Raw genomic sequence first — 23,841 nt, forward strand, 5'->3', positions numbered from 1 at the left:
AGCACCTGTCAATTTTAAATGGTACTGGTCACATTTAATCAGGTATTAAGTCACATTGTCAGGTTCCTGCTTCAATAAGTGCCTTTTTAAAACTAAGTTTATTACTGTATCATGTCCGGTTCCTATGATATGGCCAGAGTGAGTTTGTTCGCGAGGAGCGCCTCAGGTAACTCAGAGAAATCCTATTTTTAGAAGATTTAAATCAGGATTCAGTGTCGTAATAAGAAAGATGCATACCTCAGCTTTATTTTGACGCCTGATATCACTAAAAATAACCCTTAGCAGGGCGGGTTTATAGCAAATTATGCATGTTTTTATACGACAACTGGAGTAACCAGCATACAGCGAGTGTTTATCAAATGATTGACTAACTTTCCTCTACTGGCCATAAAGGAAAACTATCCTGTGCGAATAACACCTGACTTAATATGACAGGTCATGCATAATGCAGCCTATATACTTTAAATGTTGCCTATATCACATGTCCTATTTATGACACCTACTTCACCTCCTGTAGATAAAACATCCATACCTCTGTACATATCACCCCATAGCCTATTTCCCTATTTTATTATTTATTAAATTATTTATGGAGTATTTATACATACTGTTATTTTGTTATTGCCACATAAACACTTCTGGTTAGATGCTAACTGCATTTTAGCGTCTTATAGATAAATTTGATATCTTCAATAATCTGAGAAGTGACACCATCGATCGGAAACCTGGACCTGTCTGTGTAACTACTGGATTAATTTTGTTTAATTAAAAAAATCAAATAAATAATATAACCAAGCAGATTAATCCTGAAGTTGCAAAAAGAAATCCAAAGAAAGTACATTTTACTAAATTATAATTTAATATATGTCTTTGCTTTTGTACAGTCAAACAGTTGTAATATGTCTGTGCATGAAATGTCTTCAGCTGTGTTTAACCACCTGGATTTGTTTTTCCATTTTTATCTCTCGACCAGATTTGCAAATTTGGACAAGCAATCAAGCGTTTTTGTTTTTTTTCTTTTTCCCTTTTCAACCGCTGTGCTTTGTGTCTACTGCAAACAGCATTAGCATTCATCTTAACTGGAAAGGGCTGGGTAAAAGGGGTGAAATCGACAACCAAATAAATTATCTTCAGGTCCAAAAATGAATTTTTGCTTAGACTGATTTGTGGTTAAAAAAAAACATACAAATACAAATTTAACTCAAGTGCATTCAGGATGAGTTTCATTGAAACAAAAGCGAGATGGTGTGTGTTTTTTTGCTGGGGAGGTTTCTGGAAAATCAGGTTTTTAAATCATAGGTAATAATCACTTGTGCTTAATCCTAGTGGTTCAGGTTTTAACTAACCTAACAACATTTTAAAAAAATTGAATATAACATAGATAAATTCTTTTTAAAATACATACATATATATATATATAAAACTATCCTTGCAGTCCAGTATCCAGCAGCAGGCCAAAACAAGAATAGGAAAAAATAAAAGTCCAAAAGTAATCACACCCCCAACCTTTAGAGAAGTTTTGGTCTTGATTTTCAGTTCATGAACCAATTGGACCGGATGACACATAGACACGCCTCAGTTCTTGGTAGTGTATAACAGTGAAGAATGATAGGTGTGACATCCTCGTCAGCAACTGTAACCAGCTGTAACACTCTCTCACTCTATCTCTCTCACACACACACACAAATGTGTGCTTTTGTGATTCATTCGAAAGAAATCCAACTTTGTTTTTTCTGAAATGCTGGGTGTTTTTCGACACCATGTCCTGGCAGCACTCGGTGTGTCTTAAATGAGTCTCTCCTCTTTGGGCAGTTTGAGTGCATTCGGGGCCTCGACGCTGCGTGCGCCCGTCTGCTCCTCAGCACTCGGTCTGTACGTCCCCTCCGTCTGCCTCTTCTTCCTCACCGTGCAGAACAGGAAGATCAGCACTCCTATTAGGATGAGCACTAGTATTACCACTATTGGCACAACGATCGCTACGATATTGGGTCCCTGAAAAAAACATACACACATATACACACATAATTAAAGCATGATTTCAAGTTTCCTTTTATTTTATTTTGACCCAATCAGTTTTACCAGATCTCCAAAATCCACATTGGTAAAGATCAGGACTAGATAATAATAAACATTCTCTAAATGTATCTTATTCATAAACTGGAAGTGGGTAGTTAAGCTGGCTATACAAATTCAAAATAAATGCTTTTTTAAAGATAATGTTTTTTATGTTTTAATGAATGTTTGTAACTGTGTGTAAAAAAGTGTGTTATGTACGTTTATGTGGTGGACTGAATCCTACCATAAACAAAGGGGGCCGTTCAAGTCAGAATGGGACTTTTGATTGTGAGGAATAACAGAACACAGTTGTGATTCACCAGCTACACTATTGCACTTATCCCAGCATTTCATCAGTGCTTGGACATCAAGGTAGGACGTTTTCTCAGTGCAAAACAGCCATGCCTCATGTCTGAAACACTGGCCTCCCAGGAACTCCTTTAATAGCAAGGTCAGGTCTGAGTTCCTTTAATGTGCAAATGATTGTGTGTATAGTTCCCACAGACAGATGCGTCTCTTATCTGTCGATTATCAAAGATAAGGTGTTCCACTCACTCAATGATCAGAGGAATGACTGCATCACTCATAGGTGAACAGCCTGCTTTAAAACTTTTGCGTGTGTGTCTCATTACTATACTGTGTCTGAAATTGTCAATCACTTTTACACCTGCATTCACCAGAAATTTTATCACATGTCCTGGTTTGACTTGAACGCCCTTCATTAAACGCCTTTTTATAAATCACTTTGGTCATTGGTCATTGTCACAAAGCTGCTTTACAGAATTAAAAGAAAATTAGGAAAAGGAGTATAAAATTTGTGAGGAAATGTGTATAAATCAAAATGATCAGATTGTCCCTGATGAGCAAGCCAGGGGTTAATGCTTTTCTATTGCAACACCCCCAGACTTTAAGGTATTCACTCACCTGAGGTGAAGGTGTTGTAGTGGTAACGTCTGTGGTGCTTGTCGCCATACTCGTGTTCACTAAAAAAAGAAAAAAGACATGATAAGATGAGGACACTGAACAGGATATTTCTACATTAGGTAAGGAATTAAACACTTCCTGTTATGGTGTCAAAGGAAAGTATACAGAATTATAAAAAAATATTTATATACATTGTATATATATATATATATATATATAGATAGATAGATAGATAGATAGATAGATAGATAGATATAGTAACTATATAGTTATAAAGTTGCCATCTCTGTACATTGAAGATATTTGCTTTGAAGATATAGGCTGTTCCCTTTCAGGGGTCGAATAATCTGCCTCCATCAAGCATCACATAAAAACTACTGAACGGATTTTAATGGCGATTTCACAGATGTTTTTGGACGAGCTTAAGGTAACATAATCTTTGGTTCATACTTTATATTTCCATAATATTCTAATTTAATTGGAAAATGTCCTTATATCATTAAAAAAAATCGCTCTTGAAAAAATCATTAGTTCATCATAATATTCAATAGATGGCGCTGTACATTATTAAAAACGCGCTTATGCAATTAGTTTTCAAGCAAACAAAGTCATTGGCACATAAAATTTAATTTATAAATATACTTTAATAGCTTTAATAGTTCTTCTTTAAACTTTTAATTGTTATATTTAACTAGCTTACATTATAGCAGTTATAGATAGTTGTTCCTACCTCGCCTCACTTTCGCAAAGTTTATTTCTTTAACCGATATTTTTATAATACTATAACTATAAAATATATATATATAATAAACTACTTAAATGGAATTAAGTACATTACAAACTTGGTTTAAGTAAAATGGACATAATCAGTATGTAAAAGCTACCTAATGCCAGAAACTTTTCTTTTTAATAATTATTATTTTTCTTAATTTCCTGAAGACCTTCAGGATTCCGATCACCTTTTAAAACCCATCTATCTTTTTGTTTGTTTGTTTGTTTTTTGTTTGTTTGTTTTGTTTTTGTGTTTGTTTTGTAAATAGTACATTAACCTAGTTGTTGTTGGATTTTTGTACTTGTATGTTATGTTTAAGAAAACCAATAAAAACTTCATTTAAAAAAAAAAAATAAATAAATAAAACCCATCTATCAATAGTCTTCCACCACACGAACTGCACACGTAGACAAGCCTAGCACTTAATATTGACCTGTAATTTGCAGCTACACACCTTTCATATAAAACAACATGCAATGCGATCAGGATTTTCCACTTCCTCTCCCTGACTCACACTGAGCGTTTCTAATCCTAATCAGAAACAAACGTTCAGTTCAGCTAGTGAATCTGTTCGGGATGTCACAGCCTTCAGGATGACGTTATGAGACGTTATCATAAAGAAACCGCACAGGATGAGTCGTTTCTCAATACCAGATTAGAGATGAAATTCCTTATCACAGCAACGTGCATAGGAATGTAAACACTGTAACTTCATAATGTGGCATTTTTGAATGAAACTTGGTATCAGTGTGGGAATATCCCATGTGCTTAGATCAGGATTGGACGGAATTGTGGATAGCTGGAGGTGGATAAGTGACTAATGCTTCCTGGTCATACGCCGCCAATTATGACAAAGAACGAATGTACTGTACAGGGTGAAAATTGTTTTGTTTGAACTTAAGCTTATTTTTAAATGCAGGTCAAGGACAAACAGACATGTTCTTCTGTATTTTGGCCTACATGATCTCACTTAGGATCTACATAAGGTACAAAATAAAACTACAACACAATAAAACATACAAAAACTAAATTTGAAATTTTCAGTTTGCTTTAAGGATAATGAAACATTTAAATGAAATTAGTCAAATAATAAATATAATAAGTTACTAACACTTTCAAATACTTGTTATGGCTTTCCTAAAGGTACTTTACACAGCCTATATTTACACCACAACGATTCACAATCTGTTGATATATAAACTATACTGTAGATGTCCTTCTCTGAAGACAAAAAATAATACATGTACATATTTGACTATTGAATGTACCATTATGTATTCAAACGTATTTATCTAGGCTAAAACCAAATAATTAGATAAATTATCTCATTACAAGGATGTTTGTCATTGGGGATGGGAAAGACCAGGGACCAGGTGAACCAATATTAGCATGCCTCTGTGCCGATTTGGGTTATACTGCCATTCCGTTAGTATCACTAACTATTTTATAAATATCCTGATTCAATAATTATTTTTTTAGATTTTGTTACATTTCTAAACAAACCTGGCTAACACCAAATCTGCCACCTGCCAATGTGGTAAAAAAGGTTTGGACTATGCCACCTGCAGGGTTATAGGGGAACTGCAACATACACTCACCGAAAGGATTATTAGGAACACCTGTTCAATTTCTCATTAATGCAATTATCAAATCAACTAATCACATGGCAGTTGCTTCAATGCATTTAGGGGTGTGGTCCTGGTCAAGACAATCTCCTGAACTCCAAACTGAATGTCAGAATGGGAAAGAAAGGTGATTTAAGGCAATATTGAGCGTGCCATGGTTGTTGGTACCAGACGGGCCGGTCTGAGTATTTCACAATCTGCTCAGTTACTGGGATTTTCACAAACAACCATTTCTAGGGTTTACAAAGAATGGTGTGAAAAGGGAAAAACATCCAGTATGCTGCAGTCCTGTGGGCGAAAATGCCTTGTTGATGCTAGAGGTCAGAGGAGAATGGGCCGACTGATTCAAGCTGATAGAAGAGCAACTTTGAATGAAATAACCACTCGTTTCAACCGAGGTATGCAGCAAAGCATTTGTGAACCCAGAACACGCACAACCTTGAGGCGGATGGGCTACAACAGCAGAAGACCCCACCGGGTACCACTCATCTCCACTACAAATTTTTTGTTTGTTGCTACAATTTGCACAAGCTCACCAAAATTGGACAGTTGAAGACTGGAAAAATGTTGCCTGGTCTGATGAGTCTCAATTTCTTTTGAGTCAGAATTTGGAGTAAACAGAATGAGAACATGGATCCATCATGCCTTGTTACCGCTGTGCAGGCTGGTGGTGGTGGTGTAATGGTGTGGGGGATGTTTTCTTGGCACACTTTAGGCCCCTTAGTGCCAATTGGGCATTGTTTAAACCCACGGGCTACCTGAGCATTGTTTCTGACCATGTCCATCTCTTTATGACCACCATGTACTCATCCTCTAATGGCTCCTTTCAGCAGGATAATGCACCATGTCACAAAGCTCGAATCATTTCAAATTGGTTTCTTGAACATGACAATGAGTTCACTTTACTAAAATGGCCCCCACAGTCACCAGATCTCAACCCAATAGAGCATCTTTGTATATCTGTGCCCTGGATGTGCATCCCACAAATTTCCATCAACTGCAAGATGCTATCCATCAATATGGGCCAACATTTCTAATGAATGCTTTCAGCACCTTGTTGAATCAATGCCACATAGAATTTAGGCAGTTCCAAAGGCGAAAGGGGCTCAAACACTGTATTAGTATGGTGTTCCTAATAATCCTTTAGGTGAGTGTATAATCACCTGAAATGCAAACAAGTACAACTTATACAATTATTTAAAAAAATCGATTCTGAAGTAGAAGAGTAGCGATACATGAATTGCCACACAAAAGGCGTGCCATTTTAGCCCATCTCTATTTATGAATATTTATTTATCAACAGAAAAAAATATTTTAAAGAATACATGAATATTTAAATTATTAACAATCCCCATTATATTACCTGTAATAAATTGTATCCTTCTGCGATTAAATAATTTCACAGGCCTATATTGTGAATTAGATTTTTTTGCAATTACTAATATATTTTTCCAATCAAACGAATGACCACTTTGATATTTGAAAATCTTTCATTAAAACCTGATTAAGATGGCTTTTTCAGTCAGTACTTTATTAACTTCATGCACGTTAATCCATAATGATCATAATCCGAAATGGTAAAAGGTTTGGGGTTTCGACTCTTGCCTCTGGTCACTGTGTGTGGAGTTTGCATGTTTTCCCTATGCTTAGTGAGTTTCCTCCGGTTTCCACCTATAGTCCAAAGACATGCAGTGTAAGCTGACTTGAGTTACCAAACTGTGACTGCATGTGTCAGTGTGTGTGCTTGTGCCCTGAAATAGGTTGTCCCAAGTTGTGCCCTAAGTTCCTTGGAACGGCTCCCAGGTGCCCCATCACCTTACACAGGATAAGTGGTATAGATTGATGGATAAGTGGTATAGATTGATGGATAAATGGATTTTTAAAAAGGCATTCCAGATTGAGCTCATTCTGTAAAGACCCAGGTCTTGCAAGGGGCAGATCAGCGAGAGGACACTGTTACTGAGGTCACCCAGGCGCGCAGTTGCCAGGTGATTCCCAAATGCACTGCACCTATTGGCGGGTTTATTTATGTCCCCTATTTTGTTCTAACATTAGGTAGCACCCAGCCTGGTATAAGGGACTATAAAGAGAAAGACAAAGCACAAAGACAAAGACCCAGCCCAAGTCCACATCAGAAGCCAGCGTAACTGAGAATGAGCAGCACGCCACCGCCTCCACCCACCGCCGTGCTCTCGATCCAGTTTAAAAAGACATATAAATAAGACATAAACCCTTTAGAAAGAGTTAACTAATCCAGTGAGGACGAGAGTTTATTTTTAGTTTTCAGATCCCCGTCCGGTCTCGAGGAGACGACGGAGCTTTGTTACTTTTGTGTTGTTCGTTTTCTTTACTTTCCTTTTCAGATCCCATTTAATAAACCCACGATATCTCTGAACGGGTTGGTCTTCCAGTGCGTGTCACAAGCACTCTCACATCCTCCCATTTCACTGACCCCCTCAGAAGCCATTTTTATTACCCATCCTGTGTGTCTTGTTTATCCCGCCGTGTCTCTAGAGCTCGACTGGGGCCAATTTGTGACAAATAACCCTGACTGGAGATGACAGAGACAGGCACACACTTGTGTGTATAAGGTCCCACATTTTGCAGTCTATGGAGTCCTGGTATAAAACCATTTTAAAAGCTTTGAACACCCCCATGCGCACAGTGAACTCCATGATCATCCATCTTAAACCACAAGGACTCTATTCAAATTCAGTAACCAGGCAAGAAGGGCTATCTATCTATATATGTATTTTTCATTTTTCCTTATTTTCTTTTCAGTCTTGTCACCAACCAATTCCAACCCACCATTCAGCACTCCATGTGCCTCACTCAAGCTCTTGTTACATTATGGAGCAATCTAAGAAACCAGAGTAAAGCGCTATCAGCCCCTTCTGCATACCTTCACTCAAGAACACTAAGAATTAGCTAAAGTAGCTGTGATTGACAGGAATGAAATAGTTATTCCATCCCTTTGATCTAGAAAGCACAGAAAAATTCAATAAATGGTGGACCGTGGCACACAACGAGTAACAGTTCTACCCCGACCCTGATGCTTATTGATAATTAAGAGTAAGAAATGTTCCAGTAATTTTAGCGCTTTTTTCCTCAATGTGGGCGTAACTATAAGCATCACTCAACATAGCCAATCAACGCGATAGTTTACCATGTATACCGGTGTGCAGAAGAAACAAAAATGAAAGTGATAGAGCATGGCTTACTCTCTGTCTCTCTCTCTATATATATTTTAATCCTAATTCTAGCATTTTCAAACTTCGACCTCGTAAAGAATCTCCTTACGAGCAAATTTAAATTTTATAACCCCCTTTTTGTTAGATCATAGCAGATAGATAACTTGTTTCTGTAATTGTTTAAATACGTATTGGTCTTGTGGAGGGTGCATCACCTGCTAAAATATAGGTCAAATTGCTTTCAACGGACAATCCATTCTCATAAGTTACCTACTCCTGTGTTATCTTTGTGCACTTTCATCCTTGAGGGGGTGATTATTTACTCATGTGAATGATTAACGCTTTGGTTTGCTGTTAACCTTTCTTTCTCTCACACACATTCTCTATCTCTATCTCTCACTTCGTGTGTATTTATCGTAGGGGTATTTTATTTCTGGCTACATTACGAGTGCTTTCGGCTTGTGAGTCATGTTTCGTGCGTTTCTGTGGGAGATTATGCTGGACCTCATGAACACTGCATTCCTTGTGCCTTGTCATCTTTGGTCTAGTGATTGTGAAGCGTCACAGGAGACCGATCTCTCTCTCTCTCTCATCAAAGCAGGTTTTCTTCGGCTTTACTGACTTCAGCCATGGGGTTATTTGTTTTGCTCTTTGGGAGAGCGAGTACGGCGGATTCTTACCTCCTAAATACTTAAAGTGTTTGTGAAATACCCTGACATGCTTACACATGCCTTAGATAATAATAATAAAAAAAACGAAACACACAACCCTGGTGAAAGGTGTGTCGGAGTGTGTTAAGGTCACTCTGTAACACCTTCCCAGATAAAAAAAAAGAAATACAATATCAGTGAAGGAAAAGTACCATTACTTCTGCAAAACTTTTAGGGAGGATTAGTAATTCATTCAGTCTCTGCTGTAGAGATAACCTGTATTCACTCACCCATTCTGGGAATTCGGAGCAGATGATTGTCTACCATGAATCCCGTCTGCCACATGACGTGCTCCGGTGTGCCTGGACCCTCTGACACTCTTACAATCCAACACCCTGACCCACTGACACTCCCCCGAGCCTGTACACGCTCACGACAGCACTAACGGGAAAACCATGCTGGGGCCAAATATCATCACAGCAGCTTCTGTAATCTCCTCGTAACTGTAGGAGTAAAGCACACGCCTCGGTTAAAAATGTGCATCTGCCTTGTTTACGCGATGTGTCATGACGATTCGGCTCAATCCAAATGTCTTACACCTTATATCCAACTTGTGCTACAAGTTCAAGTACAAAGTGCTTTTGATAAGAAAAAAAAAACAATCCTATGAGGTAATGTTCGAATTTTGTTTTAAAGTCACCTTAAAGCAAATATTTTTTCTTTCTCCTTCCTACAAGCGTTTCTAATTTTTATACATTTGCACAATGACCTTGAGCGTTTCAAAGTTAACCCGCCTGGAAAAAAAAGACAAACGTTGTAGGCCTAATTTTAAATTCTACAGCTGTTCATTCATGATAATAATAATAATAATAATATACTATACAGTATTAATAATACATAGATAACAAAAAATCTGTAAATTTGTGTAAGCAACAATTTTTACTTTTAGTTTGTGGTTTATTTCTGATTTAACAGGTTGCCGTTTGGAAATATGTCAAATATTACATTACTTATATGATAATAAGCTTTAAAGTTCAGCTCCACCATCCTTAAAACCTCTTACTTCTTTTTCTTGGTTCTTACATTGACTTATTTTTCATTTCCATTTGTTCACAACCTCGACTCTTCAAGTTGTTTCAATTCATGAATTCAGATACATTGTAAACGTGTTCACTAGTCACTCGGAAAAAATGAAGGAGGGTACAAACTTTTCTATTCAACTGTACGCTCTAAGAAAACAAAGGTACTGAAGTGGACTTTGCCTTCTTCCTGGAGAGGTAACGTCGAGATACTGTTATTTAAAGGATAGCTTCAAAATCATTTAAGAGGCCTAATTTGACCACAATTAGTTTTTAGTTATTTAATAAAAATGGTTTTAGAGTAAACTATATTCATCTTTCAAGGTACAAAAGGGGTTATGCTTAATGTAGAATACCACTGTACATACTACTGTATGGTACCCTTTAATCAGTCCAAATAGTGTTTAACACACGTTCCTAAATGTGTCTTTTATGTCCGGATTCTTAATGACATATCAGTTTTTCAACTTTCAGGTCTTTTAGTTTTATTCCAATGAATTAACAGCTTTTGTTTCACTGAATCCCTGTCACATGTATCATGTTCACTCAGTAATCACAAATAACACAAATGTCTAAAAATGTTAAGACAGACAATGTGCTCAGATCTCTCTCTCTCTATATATATTTTTTTACACATTTGTTACAATTCCTGTACTACCTTCCACAGCTCTTTAACCCTTTAAACCCTGTTTACATGTGATTACAAAATGAAATGTTTAACTTTTTAGATTTTAAACAGTTTTGTTTTGCATTTTTCATTCAGGAACATGGGGGCAGAAATCCAAAAATTCCATCTTTTTAACTTGCTAAAACAGCCTTTTAGTATTATCAGCTCTGAAACACAAGCGATCTGTGCGCGATGTTCGTTTGTTTGTGTAGATAGATAGATAGATAGATAGATAGATGGAGAAAGTAGATAGATAGATAGATAGATAGATAGATAGATAGATAGATAGATAGATAGATAGATAACCAGTGTGAAATAGCCTAGTTTGTAAGTCCACAAAGTTACAGGGGGGGAGTGTAAACTTTTGCACTCAGCTCAATGCACCTGTTACATACACTAACTCAGGTAAGAGAGAAATAGACCAAGTGTAACATGAAACTATAGTATACAGTATAATGCAACACATACAGTCTATGTGCAGAGTATCACAATGGGTTAAGGGGTAGTCTAAAGAAAGTGCACTTGGGTATTCGGGGTAAGTTCGGACCCTTGGCTCTGCCCCTGCTGTGTGTATTTGGGGTAAGTTCGAACCTTGAGTCCTACCCCTGCTTTGTGTAGAACAGAAGTAAATACACACACACATACTACAGTGATACTCGGCTCTGTACAGAGTGTGTATGAGGTGTTTCGCGGCTTTACCTTCCTCCCTGATCACACTCGGGCCTTCAGCGCGCGGCGCTCCATCCAGCTCTGTCTGTTCTCTCTCTCTCTCCTCCGTGTACTCCAGCGCGCGCAGGTCGCTTCCGCTTCACCTGAACGCGCCGTCAGAGCGCGCGCCCACCATTCGCCGCTCTTATGCGTCCGATCGCGAGGTTTTCCCGTGTTTCTGTGGTTAATCCTTTGTATTAACGTTGTTATTATTATTACTATTATTCCCCTCCGTTACACACTGACGGCCATGTCGGGATCAGTGCATCAGGTTTAATGCGCGCGCGCGTGCGTGCGCTCGCTCGCTCGCTCTCTGTCTCTCTCTCGTTTGCCTTCTGTCTTCCTCCTAAATTCCCAGCGCTGATCACATGGTGCAGGCTCGGGTTACAGCATAACTACCTGAGTCTCAACCTGCGCGCGCACACACACACACGCGCATTTTACTTCAACGCAACACGAAAACTGTCAAATGTTCTTGTTTTTTTAATCCTCATGCCCACACACACACACACACCTTCCATATTTCACAGAAGACTCTAGACACAATATTCCTGTCCTTTCGGTATATTTGGTCCTCACTTAGATACTGTATATAGAAATGTGCTCTCTCTTTCTCTCACTCTCTCACACACACGCACGCATTTAGCTTAGTTTGTTAGTTTAATTTGACTTCTACACAACATGAAAACTGTCAGATGTTCCTGTTTTGTGGTCCTCATGCCCACACACACCTTCCAAATTTCATAGAAGACTTAAGACAGATATTCTTGTGCTTTTGGGTACATTGGGTCCATATATAGAAACATGCTCTACACACACATTTTATTTTTGTTTGTCTTACTATCCTTGTAAGAACCTTCTTCTGACATTATTATTAATCCAGCACATAGCTATATCTAAACCTCCTGTTGTCTTAATCTTGGTGTAACAAAATGGAAAAATAAAAGCTGTAGTTTAGATACATTCAATCTATCTCTCTCTCTCTCTCTCTCACACACACACACACACACACACACACACACACATTTTGGTTTGTCTTTATATACTTGTGAGTCATTTCCTTTAACATCATTATTAATCCAGCCTTATTACACACCTACATCTAAACCTTCTGTAGTGGTATAACAAAAAAGAGAAAAAATAATTAATGAAATAATAAGATAGATAGATAGATAGATAGATAGATAGATAGATAGTCTTAACTTTCCTTGAGGAAAGAGAAGTGTAAACTGCTGTATATTCCTATACCTATAGGGACATTTTGTCCTTAGGCACGTGATAAGCACATGCCCACATATATACATATATAGACACAGCGTTTGTGCTTAGGACTGGAAAATGCACCTGCCTACTAAAGCCACGCCCACACCCCTACCTCCTCCTTCTCCTCCTCCTCCTCCTTCTTATCTTTTCTTCCTCTCATAATGAACAATAGATTTGATTCATCCAAGTTTCTAACAGTTTTTTTTTTACAGCTCCCGTTCTTTATTTCTGTTAGACGTCTATCTGTTTATGTTAATATCAATGGCACACACCCATGTTCCAGGGCTTAAACAAATAAAAAGTCTGAAAAATAATGTCTCCATCTGGGGTCCGGAGCTAAGACCTTTCACTGTGGTTGGTCAGTTAATCAGTTAATCTCCAGACTCCGAGAGCTGACAAAATTTTTGCCATTCCACGATACTGTTAATCCTCTTTCTCTCATGTGAAAATGATTAAGCTATCAGTAAGTGTTAATGTAAGAGGAAATCATACCCGAGCTCATGTTTCACTGTGAAAGTACAGTGAATTTGGACACATTGGTAAAGTTATTGGACATATCGTTAAAAAATATAATAAATGAAATAAAAGTTTTTTATCCATAAAATCTGGAATACTGTTAAGTATTTCAAAGACAGTATGTAAATAAAATTAAATAAAACCTAAGGTCAACAATTTAGATGCTAATTAATTTATTAGCTATCTTAACAGAATGATAACCATCTGCACTTAATGCAAACCAGAAACTGATGTCTCAAAGCTCAACATTCGACCTGCAGAAACATGTACAGATTAGCTGTTAGCTAGTTGACTGAGCCAATACTAGCTAGCCACTTTAGTATTATTTTTTTTGGTCACTTTTTGAAATTCATTAAACTTTCACAGTCATGTTAATGTCCTGTAGTGACATAAAACTCAAGGTAATGTGTAAACATCATGTAAATTAATATGAGGTAAAGCTAGTCAGGTAATGATCCTAGCTAGCAACGTAACAGCACTGTTATGGCTAAGTTAATTAGGCAGGTAATATTTCCTTTTTAAAATGTACTATTTATAATTGAGGTAGATTTACTTTACTTTAAATTATGTTGATAACTACTTTTTATTTTACTTAATGTTTTTCCTCATGTCAGTGTTTACCCTTGACAAAAACAGTGAAATGTTGATAGTACTGTAAAACTAGGCACTAAAAGCATTTACCTGAAGCCCAAACTTCATTGAGTTATTTCCTTTTCTGTAATAATTCCTTGATTATAGAGCCTATACTCTATTTACTAAAAGTAATTTTGCCTTGTTTTGGGGTTGAGCATGTTCACCATTGAATTTGTGATGTCACAACTAACAGAAGTGGTTAATAGCTCATATCAACATAGACCCTCAGGGGTTTATGAGTTTTTCATTTTACTTTAGTCACTTTAGTTATGAAATCTATTTTATCTCTGCACCAGTGTTGTTGTAAAGAATTGTGAATTGTTTGCCCAATACAGGGCTCAAATCTCTCTCTTTTTTCATCATCCTGCTCACCAGCAGATAAGACATGATACTCTACACACAAAAACCCAACAATGTCCTGACCAAGCTTATAACGAACCTGCAACATTAAAAAGAATTAATCAGTTTATGTCAATTTCCATTCCCTCTGTGGATTGAAATGCCAGTATACTGCTAGAAAAGTATTTTAGCAAATACAGGATTAAATTACAATACACTTATCCTAGCGATGCATTAGTGTCCCAGGAACTTCTTTACTGGAACGGTTCTTTAATGAAAGGAAAAAATATATATAATGATCTGGTTGGATTACCAATGTCATTCTGTTTTTGCAGGCCAATGTAAGATCTTATACTGCCCACCACACTGCTTGTCAAGCAGTTATTGCCACATCCCCTGTACAGTCCTGACCCTGCTCCAAACCATTTCCACATGTTTGGGCAATTAAAAGAGTTTCTGGGAGGTTACTATCATTGCTACAGCTTACTGAGAAAACTTTCTCCATTGATGTTATTTAATGCACAAGTAAAACATTGCGGTAAGTGCATTAGTGTAGCTGATCTAACTCTTTTTATTACAAACATTGATTAAAAAACATTATAAATGAATAAATAAATGAATTCTTAGTAGGGATGCTAGGTAACATTAGGCTGATGTTTGCTAGCTGGTATAATATTTTTATGTGTAGCAGTGTAGAAAACCGTCTGGATAAAAAGGAGCGTTGCATCAGGAAAGGGCATACCGCATAAAACCTGTGCCAAACTGTGTGTGGATTGAATACATAAAAAGGATAGCAATTGCTTAAATCATTTAAATTTTTTTTTTCTCATTAATGAAAAGACAGAATTGACAGAATTGTTGACATTTTTGCAGATTTATTAAAAAAGAAAAACTGAAATATCACATGGTCCTAAGTATTCAGACCCTTTGCTGTGACACTTATACTGTATATTTAACTCAGGTGCTGTCCATTTCTTCTGATCATCCTTGAGATAGTTCTACACCTTCATTTGCTTAATTATACTGATTTTGATTATACTGTTTGGGACGACAAGAATGGCCAAATGGCCGTGTATAAGACCAAAATAGTGCTTCTACTAAATACTGCAAAGGGACAAAGGGTCTAAATACTTAGGCCCATGTGATATTTCAGTTTTTCTTTTTTAATAAACCTGCAAAAATGTCCACAATTCTGTGTTTTTCTGGCAATATGGGTTGCTGTGTGTACATTAATTAGGTAATAAAAAAAAATATTTTAGAAAATAGCTGCAACATAACAAAGAGTGAAGAATGTATATATATATATAAAAATCAGGAACGATCATGGAGTTAGAAAGTGCTCCCAAACTTTTGAACGGTAGTGTATATATACACTACCGTTCAAAAGGTTGGGAGCACTTTCTAACTCTATGATCGTTCCTGATTTTTACTTCTTTCTACATTGTAAAGGAATGCTGAAGGTGTCCAAAAAATGCATTAATCTCCCTTGAACAGTTGATATTGAGATGTGTCTGCTACTTATGCTCTGTAAAGACTTCATAACGCCTCTAATCTGGGATGCTGTTAATTGGTCATTTTTCAGGCTGATAATTCTAAATAAACTTCTCGTCTGTGGCAGAGGTAGGTTAAGGTCTCGCCCTCCTGGGATGGCCTTCACGAGAGCCAGTTTCATTATGGTGCTTGACGGATTTTGCAAATGCACTTGACAATACTGTTCTTACAGAAAGGCTGACCTCTGTGTCTTAAAATAACAACTCACTGTTGTTTTTGTTGTTGTTACGTAATTACCTAATTCCATATGTGTTATTTTATAGTTTTGAAATCCCTAGTATTGTTGTAGAATGTAGAAAATAAATCACCAAACAAAAACGAAGAAAGTGACCCAAAACTTTTGTACGGTAGTATATATATATATATATATATACTACCGTACAAAAGTTTTGGGTCACTATATATAATTTTTATGTATCCAATTCACACACAGCTTTGCAGATTAAGCTAATTGGCATTCTCAAATTGCTTGTAGTGTGTCTGTGTGTGTGTGTGTGTGCCCTGGGATAGATTGGTACCCTGTCCAGGGTGTACCCTGTCTCGTGCCCTAAGCTTCCTGTGATAGGATCCAGGCTCCCCGCGACCCTGAATACAGGATAAAGTGGTATAAGCGATGAGTGAGTGAGTGATAAAAGAACTATAAATGTATGCCAGTACAGGACAAACATTGCACAGTTTCTGTATGTATTCCAGTAAAATCTATGTCCAGAGGTTAGAGAATTTGGTGTCCATTTTAGAAACACTGGGTGCGAGACAGGACAATTTAACCCAAGCTGTGTCATAGGGCCAATTTAGTGTAGATAATCATGCAGATAAGCATGTTTTTGGAAGTTGGACTAACCAGAGAGTCCAGAGAATGTGCAAAATTACGAGTCAAAATTATCATTATATAGCAAGCTAACAAAGATGTTTTCTGTGTCACATGTTGTATCCAAATCTGAACCGCTCCCTCACACACACACACACACACACACACACACACACACACACACACACACACACACAAACACAACTGCACAGAAATTGTGTTGCATACTGTATATTTAGGTATTCCCCCTTTTTTACTTAACATTTTGTTAAATAAAACCACATTAAGGGATCTTTTTACCAGTCAAAAAGAGTCTCCTTTAAGCTCAGGGAGTCCCACACAAGGTGAAATTTGTTGTTGCTCTTGTTTGCACATTTGCATGTACACTTAATGTTGTCTGTAAAAAATAAATTAATAAATTAAAAAAAAACTGTAGATAGTCTTCCTTAGCTAGAAGCTTAACTTCTGGTTAAAGTGTCAATAAAGCCTACTTGAACTTGAACTTGAAATGTTTTAATAAAGTATTCTGGAGCCATATGCTTCTCAAACTGGGGTTTGTGATGTCTATCCGGTGGTGGTGGAGATTACTATCAATAGACACAGAACACAGATCATTCAAAACATTAAAATTAAAACCACCTAGTCTTTTGAGTTTCCTTTTGCCACCAAAGCAACTCTGGGCCCTCAGGACATCGCTCTGCAAGGCCTCAGTGCTTTGGTGTCTGACCCCAGAACATTGCGGCGGATCCTTTTGATGCTGTGAGTTGTGAGGTGGGGCCTCCATAGATCAAAATCATGGTCTGGTGCATCCCATGGGTGTTCAGTTGATGATCGAGTTTGGAGGACGGATCAGTAGCCTTGAGGTCTTAGTCTGCTTGGCCCGTGCGTGGCAGACTGTGGTGCACTTGGTGTTTTGGCCTTTCTATCATGGCCAGCATTTACTTTTTTTATGTGTCTGTATGTTTTTATCGGTCTGTGTGTATGCAGTTTGCAAGTTCTCTCCACGTTTGCTGGGTTTCCTTCAGGTACTCCAGTTTCCTCACTCAGTCCAAAGACATGCAGATTAGACTAATTGATGTTCCCAAATTGCCAGTAGTATGTGAATGAACATGTGAATGTTGTGCGGAGGTCCCACCATGGACATAAAATGGGACCATGAATAAAATGGTCACCCTTGGCCTCCACTGTCTCTAGTTGGGCTACAGAATTACATGAATCCTACATGGATGGATGGAGTGTAAGTTATAAATGTTATAGATGTTTTATGAAGCCAAGTCACCTGAAACAGGTTGAAACGGGTTTAACAAATGAAACAGGTTTATCTAAAAAATCTAGTGTTATCTAGTGTGTTAATTTTAATCTGTCCGTGATTGTAATAAAACAAGAGGTGTTAATATTATATTTAATATATAGATAAGTGAAAACAATTAAAAAGCTTGTAGAGTGCTAATAATCAGTTTATATATATAAACTGATTATTAGTTTTTTTATATATATATATATATATATATAAACGTTTACTGAAAAAATATTTGACTCTGAACAGGATCCCTGGTGTAGAAGGAATCAATTACCCATAGTGCACTGTGCTGATTGTAGGGAATAGGGATTAAGGATCCATTTCGAACACAGCACCGTTGTGCTAAAAAATTCCCGGCCTCCGCACCCTAGAAAATGGCTGATTCTTTGCGGAGTATGCGAGTCGATTTGAGACACATTCCGTCATAATGGGAAAGTAGTAACATAGAAAGCGGAAGATGACGGTGATCTTTTTTTTTCTTTTTTTTACAGCGCTGTCACTGGAATCCTCCAATCATCGGTTAGGAGTCTTGTCACGTGTAGTATATCTAGCCAATCTGCGTTCAGTATCTGGTCCGCTACGCTTTTTGACGTTTTATTGATTTGGTCTGAACACACTGGCGGGAGAGACGGAGAAAGAAGCACAAGGTTTTATTGTTAGTCCGTGATTAGCAGCAGGGGTCACTAAATATACATCTATATATAAATATACTTTTTGCATTTTTTTAAAAAAAGAAAAGAGGCACGAAGCAACAAGAGGGCTGGCTTTTATTTTTATTTTTTTTGATAGAAGTCGCCCGCGGAAATTCACCTGGTGTTACTAGAATAATTAAAGCTAGTCTGGGGTAGCTAACATTTTATTTTTGGGCCTATTGTTTGTTAATAAATTAAAAATATATAGAAAAATATTACAAAAACAATTCTATAAAAATCTATTCTTATTTTTCTTCTTTGGAATTTTGCGACAGTTTGCGACATATATTTGCTTATCGACTTGCTAGCTGTTCAGAGGCTAATGGCGAAGGTTCAGGTGTTAAACGTTGCTGTTTTGGACAACCCGAGTCCCTTCGGGAATCCATTTCAATTTGAGATCACGTTCGAGTGCATGGAGGATCTTCCTGAAGGTAAAAAAAATATTTTACATAAAGAGAAAAAAATTCGTAGACTTAGCATTAGCCAAAGCGGGTTCTCTTCGTGACGTCATTATGGCGGGACGGGGCGCGAGCGGTGCTCAGTTTGCGTTTTTTTATTGTCTAAAGCCTGACATTTTGTTCACTGTTTAAAGTGTAAAGCTCGTCATTTTACATTTGAATGGAGTCATTTAGGCATCCCATATATGCGTGAAATAGTAACTAGAAGATACAAATAGAATTTTAAACTGCATTGTAGTATAAAATTACTCTTTTCCAAAACATAATTGATGTTTGGTGTCGTGCTGTTTTTTCTAGCATTGGTTTAAGCCTTTACGTACGTTATTGCAGATCGTATATAAAAATAAAGATCCATTAATGAAGCAATATAATTTACTCAACTTACTTGCAATTAAAAATAATAATAACCGGAAGAAGTAAGTCAGACGCTCTTCCTGTTTGTGTAATATGTGTGTGGGTGTATATATATATATATATATATATATATATATATATATATATAGAGAGAGAGAGAGAGAGACTATAAAATGTTTAAAACACCTAACATCTTACTCAATCATTATCTATACTGCTTTATCCTGTATACAGGGTCAAATGTAGGGGGCGGATCTGTAGCCTATCCCACGAGACCTAGGGAACTAGGTAGGGTACAACCTGGACGTGTTGCCAATCTATTGCAGGCTACACACTCCTGGCAATTTGGGAATGCCAATTAGCCTAATCTGCATGTCTTTTGACTCTGGGAGGAAAATCAAGTACCCGGAGAACATAGACTTAGAGGCGGGAATCCAACCTGGACGTCGTGCTATGCATTAAGCCACTGTGCTGCCAACAATGTCTTATCACAACGTGTGCACGCACTTGAATGTGGTGTAATCATTAGACAAGCATTTGTATTTTCCTACACAGGCAGATTTAGGGTCAGGTTTTTGAACCACAAGCAAGACGACGTATCTTCTCGAGATGGCGACTTTCTCTTTTTTTTTAAATAATTTTTTTCCCAGATTTTCTCCCTAATTTAGTCATGGCCAATTCCTCCCCGTCACTAGGGGCCTCCCACATTAAGACTACTACTACCATTCAGCTGGGAGGGGCAAAGACTATCACGTGTTTCCTCTGAAACGCGTGGCGCCAGTCGACCGCATTTTTCCGAACTGCTTGCTCACGCACTGTTAGGGGCGGAGTAACACACTCGGAGAAAAACGCTATCCGCCCCTTCCACGCCCTTGATTGGCTGTAGAGCCGTGATTAATGTGGGAGCACAAAGTACCTCCCATCCCTCCCATCAGCTCTCTCTAGACCTCCGGCTGTGAGAGGTAATAGCATCACCTGGGGATCGAACCAGCGATCTCTGGATTATATGGCGAGCACTTTACCACTGTGCCACTCGGAGGCTGAGATGGCGACTTTTAATCCCACAGAAGGACTATTCTTTTTCTTTCTGTCAGTCGCAGCATTGCTAGACACTCGCGGGTGTAGGGTAGGTCTAATAGGAATGGGAATTACCAGGGAGCGATCGATATGATATTTTCGTGATACCTAGGTGCCGATTCAGTTTGTATTGCACTTGCACAAGTATCACGTTTTTACAAATATCTTGTGAAGATATGAATGAGTTTTTATTAGATTTTGTTACAATTCTAAACAAACGTGCCAAATAATTTGCTTCTCACACAGGAAACTGTACTGCTTGCCTAAGTACTGTATAAATACTTTTGAGTGCACCACCTGCAGTCTAATAAAGGAACTGCAGCATTTTACTACCTTGAATGCATAGGAACTAAATTTAATAATAATAATTTTAAAAATCTTTTAGATCTTGAGTGGAAGATCATATATGTGGGCTCAGCTGAGAGCGAGGAGTATGACCAGACCCTGGACTCAGTCCTGGTGGGGCCTGTTCCTGCAGGGAGACACATGTTCGTCTTCCAGGTCAGTCAGTCAAGCTGATTTAACTTTTCTTGATTTGTTTATTTACTATTTTATTCATTATCAATAAAAACCTCAACCTGCTGCAGTTTGGGCAGAATCTTCAATAAATTTTAAGATGAATAAACTGTTGTGTTGTGTGTTTTTGTGTAACAGGCAGATGCTCCGAATACAGGCCTGATCCCTGAGAGTGATGCCGTGGGTGTCACTGTCGTCCTGATTACCTGCACATACAGAGGACAGGAGTTTATTCGCATTGGGTATTATGTCAACAACGAGTACACGGACGCTGAACTCCGGGAAAACCCGCCTCTTAAACCTGACTACTCGCAGGTGAGGAAACTAAAGCAAGAGCACAAATTTTTGTCACATGCCTGTGGGGTTTATTCCTGGTTTTCTGGTTTACACCTTTACATAAATTCATAGAATTTAACATTTAACTTAAAATTGTATTTTTAATGTACATTTTAAAGCAATATTTTATTGAGCAGTAAGTATCTCTGGCATCGATCATAGTAATTTTTCTAAAAAAAAAAAACTTGGCAAATAATTTGCTCCTACCCACAGGATGTGTTTGTGTTGCACCACCCAAAAGCTCGTGCACTTGCCACAGAATCGGTTATATCCAGCGTGATTGGTCATGTCTGATCAAACTGAAAAACAGGCTATTCCAGTCACTGGCTGATCGACCAGTTTATCTCTTTTCTTAATATAATTAATCATCTAAGAATTTATTTTGGAGCCAGTGTGGTAATTACATGAATTGGCACACACAAGAATTAAGATTCATAACTAAATACATTTTTCCCCCACGTCTAGTGAAAGTATCACATGGTGCAGTATGTTTAAGTAGGTGCTAGGGTTGCAAATTTTACACATCAATAGGTAAACATGCCAATAATGGATAATCAATTAATAAGTAATAAGTTACACACACACGCACACACTATGGGCAATTAACCTGATAAGAGAAGATAAGATGTACCTCTATTCGCCCCACAGTGGGAAAAATTCTTTATTACAGCAGCAAAGAAAAAATGGTGCGAATAGAAAATGGGGACAGTACAGTGTAGAAATACAAAAAAAAAAAAACAATACAATACAGTAGTTTCACTTTTAAATAAATTGCACTAGATGCAACAGATTGCACAGTTTAAAATGTGGTTATTGCACAAGGTAACCGTGCTGAGCCGCCGTGCCGCCTAGTTCAAGTTTTGGTTTTATTTAAACTATTCTAGCAGGACAATCTCTTTAATAGTCATTTAATATTTATTTTTTTAATTGATGTTTTTAGCAGCAATCAATTAATGATTTCCAAGTAATTATGCACCACAATGGCTTCTAGTGTTAATTTTTGATGACATACACAAGTAATTTTTTGTCAGTGTGCATGCATTTGTCAGCATGTATAATCCAACCTTAGAGGTTTTTGCCATATACCTACTTGTAAATATTTTAACTTTACATTCTTGTGGCGAAATCTGTCATCTGTGAAAACTGATTGATTGATGGAATTTTTTTCCCCCCATCAGCTTCAGAGAAACATCTTGGCGTCGAACCCACGTGTCACCCGATTCCACATCAACTGGGAGGGGTGCTCTGAGAGGATGGAGGACTCAGAGAATGTTGACCCGTCTCCGAATGTGATGCTGCCTCCGTCGTGCCCACCGGGGAAAGCACCTTCTCTAGGACTGATGCCTGATAACTCAATGGATTGCTTGTAGAGCCTTTGAGCCATCTTGTTAAGGAATCATCATTACCTCTACGAGCTCGTACTCCTCGTGCACCCTCGGTTTCCACCGGAGCGGAAACGCAGATGTGCCATTGGCACTGACAACAAAAAAGACACACTTTTTGATTTAATTTTTTTGTGTGTTTGTGTGAGAGAGATTCAGTATTTTGAGGAGATTCTTCATCATTAATGTTGGATGTGTCAGAATGTTCAAGGTTAGCAGGATTTTTCAGATCAACTCAGTTCGCGTGTGTGTGAGATTGTACTATACTGTATATATGTTTACTTCTGTTTGTATTCTGGCTCCAAATAAATAAATATCTTTTGTTACCTGATGGTCGTACTGAGCCTGGTATATTTTTACTTTTTTTTCCAGCACACAGGTGTGTTTTTCCTTGTTCATTCATAAAAAAAGCCAGTGTTTGGATCACACACATACACACAACGGCCTGTTGCGCCATTTTTTTGGGTCCTGTTGCTAGGTAACGAGGTGTGTTGCTGCATCTATGATGACAAATCCTCAAAGCGTTGAGGATTTGATTGTGCTTTCATCCGATTCCTCTTTGTTGTGCGTTTGTACCTTGATGAACCTTGGGTGTTTCAGGCTCAACCTTAACACACTTGTTTATTTGATCACTAAATAAAAACTTTGCATTTAAGTGTTTTAATTAGTTACTTTTATTCCTAAATTATAGTATGCTTTTAAAAAATATGGCTATATATATATATTTTAACATACTTTTTCTTGTTTTGTGCATGGCATAGTGGTGTAGGAGTTAGCAGTGTGGTATGAGAGGCATTCAAGATTATTTTCAAATAAATTAATGTGTAAAAGTGATTAAAACGTACAAAAGATGTTAAGCACAGTTTGGTGATGAGACTCTTAGCTGCAGGGGATTATATAGGTTAATAAAGGCACTCTCAAAACTGTTCTCTCATTCTACTCAAT

General features: G+C 37.6%; 2 protein-coding genes across 2 annotated transcripts; one reads left to right on the forward strand and one right to left on the reverse strand.

Moving 5' to 3' along the window:
- Nucleotides 1-804: 804 nt before the first annotated feature.
- crb3a (crumbs homolog 3a) lies at nt 805-11,979 on the reverse strand. Its single transcript, XM_053492790.1, has 4 exons — nt 11,663-11,979; nt 9,508-9,720; nt 2,980-3,038; nt 805-1,992 (listed from the first exon to the last, which is right to left on the reverse strand). The coding sequence occupies exons 2-4, from the start codon at nt 9,560-9,562 to the stop codon at nt 1,786-1,788; spliced, it is 321 nt and encodes a 106-aa protein (XP_053348765.1). The 5' UTR covers nt 9,563-9,720; nt 11,663-11,979; the 3' UTR covers nt 805-1,785.
- Nucleotides 11,980-18,684: 6,705 nt separating this feature from the next.
- Nucleotides 18,685-23,227, forward strand: asf1ba (anti-silencing function 1Ba histone chaperone). Its single transcript, XM_053491542.1, has 5 exons — nt 18,685-18,925; nt 19,049-19,204; nt 21,048-21,163; nt 21,317-21,493; nt 22,693-23,227. The coding sequence occupies exons 2-5, from the start codon at nt 19,096-19,098 to the stop codon at nt 22,882-22,884; spliced, it is 594 nt and encodes a 197-aa protein (XP_053347517.1). The 5' UTR covers nt 18,685-18,925; nt 19,049-19,095; the 3' UTR covers nt 22,885-23,227.
- Nucleotides 23,228-23,841: the final 614 nt, after the last annotated feature.

The sequence above is a fragment of the Clarias gariepinus genome, chromosome 3 (genome assembly GCF_024256425.1).
Source record: "Clarias gariepinus isolate MV-2021 ecotype Netherlands chromosome 3, CGAR_prim_01v2, whole genome shotgun sequence".
Lineage (NCBI taxonomy): Eukaryota > Metazoa > Chordata > Actinopteri > Siluriformes > Clariidae > Clarias > Clarias gariepinus.

Bases quoted from the DNA above. Each gene is read 5' to 3' on its own strand.
- crb3a (XM_053492790.1), bottom strand. From the start codon at position 9,562: ATGTGGCAGACGGGATTCATGGTAGACAATCATCTGCTCCGAATTCCC. The intron at 3,039-9,507 runs GTGAGTGAATAC...TTCTTTTTTTAG, and splicing joins GCTCCGAATTCCCAGAATGG to TGAACACGAGTATGGCGACA. The intron at 1,993-2,979 runs GTGAGTGAATAC...TGTTTTTTTCAG, and splicing joins CTACAACACCTTCACCTCAG to GGACCCAATATCGTAGCGAT.
- asf1ba (XM_053491542.1), top strand. From the start codon at position 19,096: ATGGCGAAGGTTCAGGTGTTAAACGTTGCTGTTTTGGACAACCCGAGT. The intron at 19,205-21,047 runs GTAAAAAAAATA...AAAATCTTTTAG, and splicing joins CATGGAGGATCTTCCTGAAG to ATCTTGAGTGGAAGATCATA. The intron at 21,164-21,316 runs GTCAGTCAGTCA...TTTGTGTAACAG, and splicing joins GACACATGTTCGTCTTCCAG to GCAGATGCTCCGAATACAGG.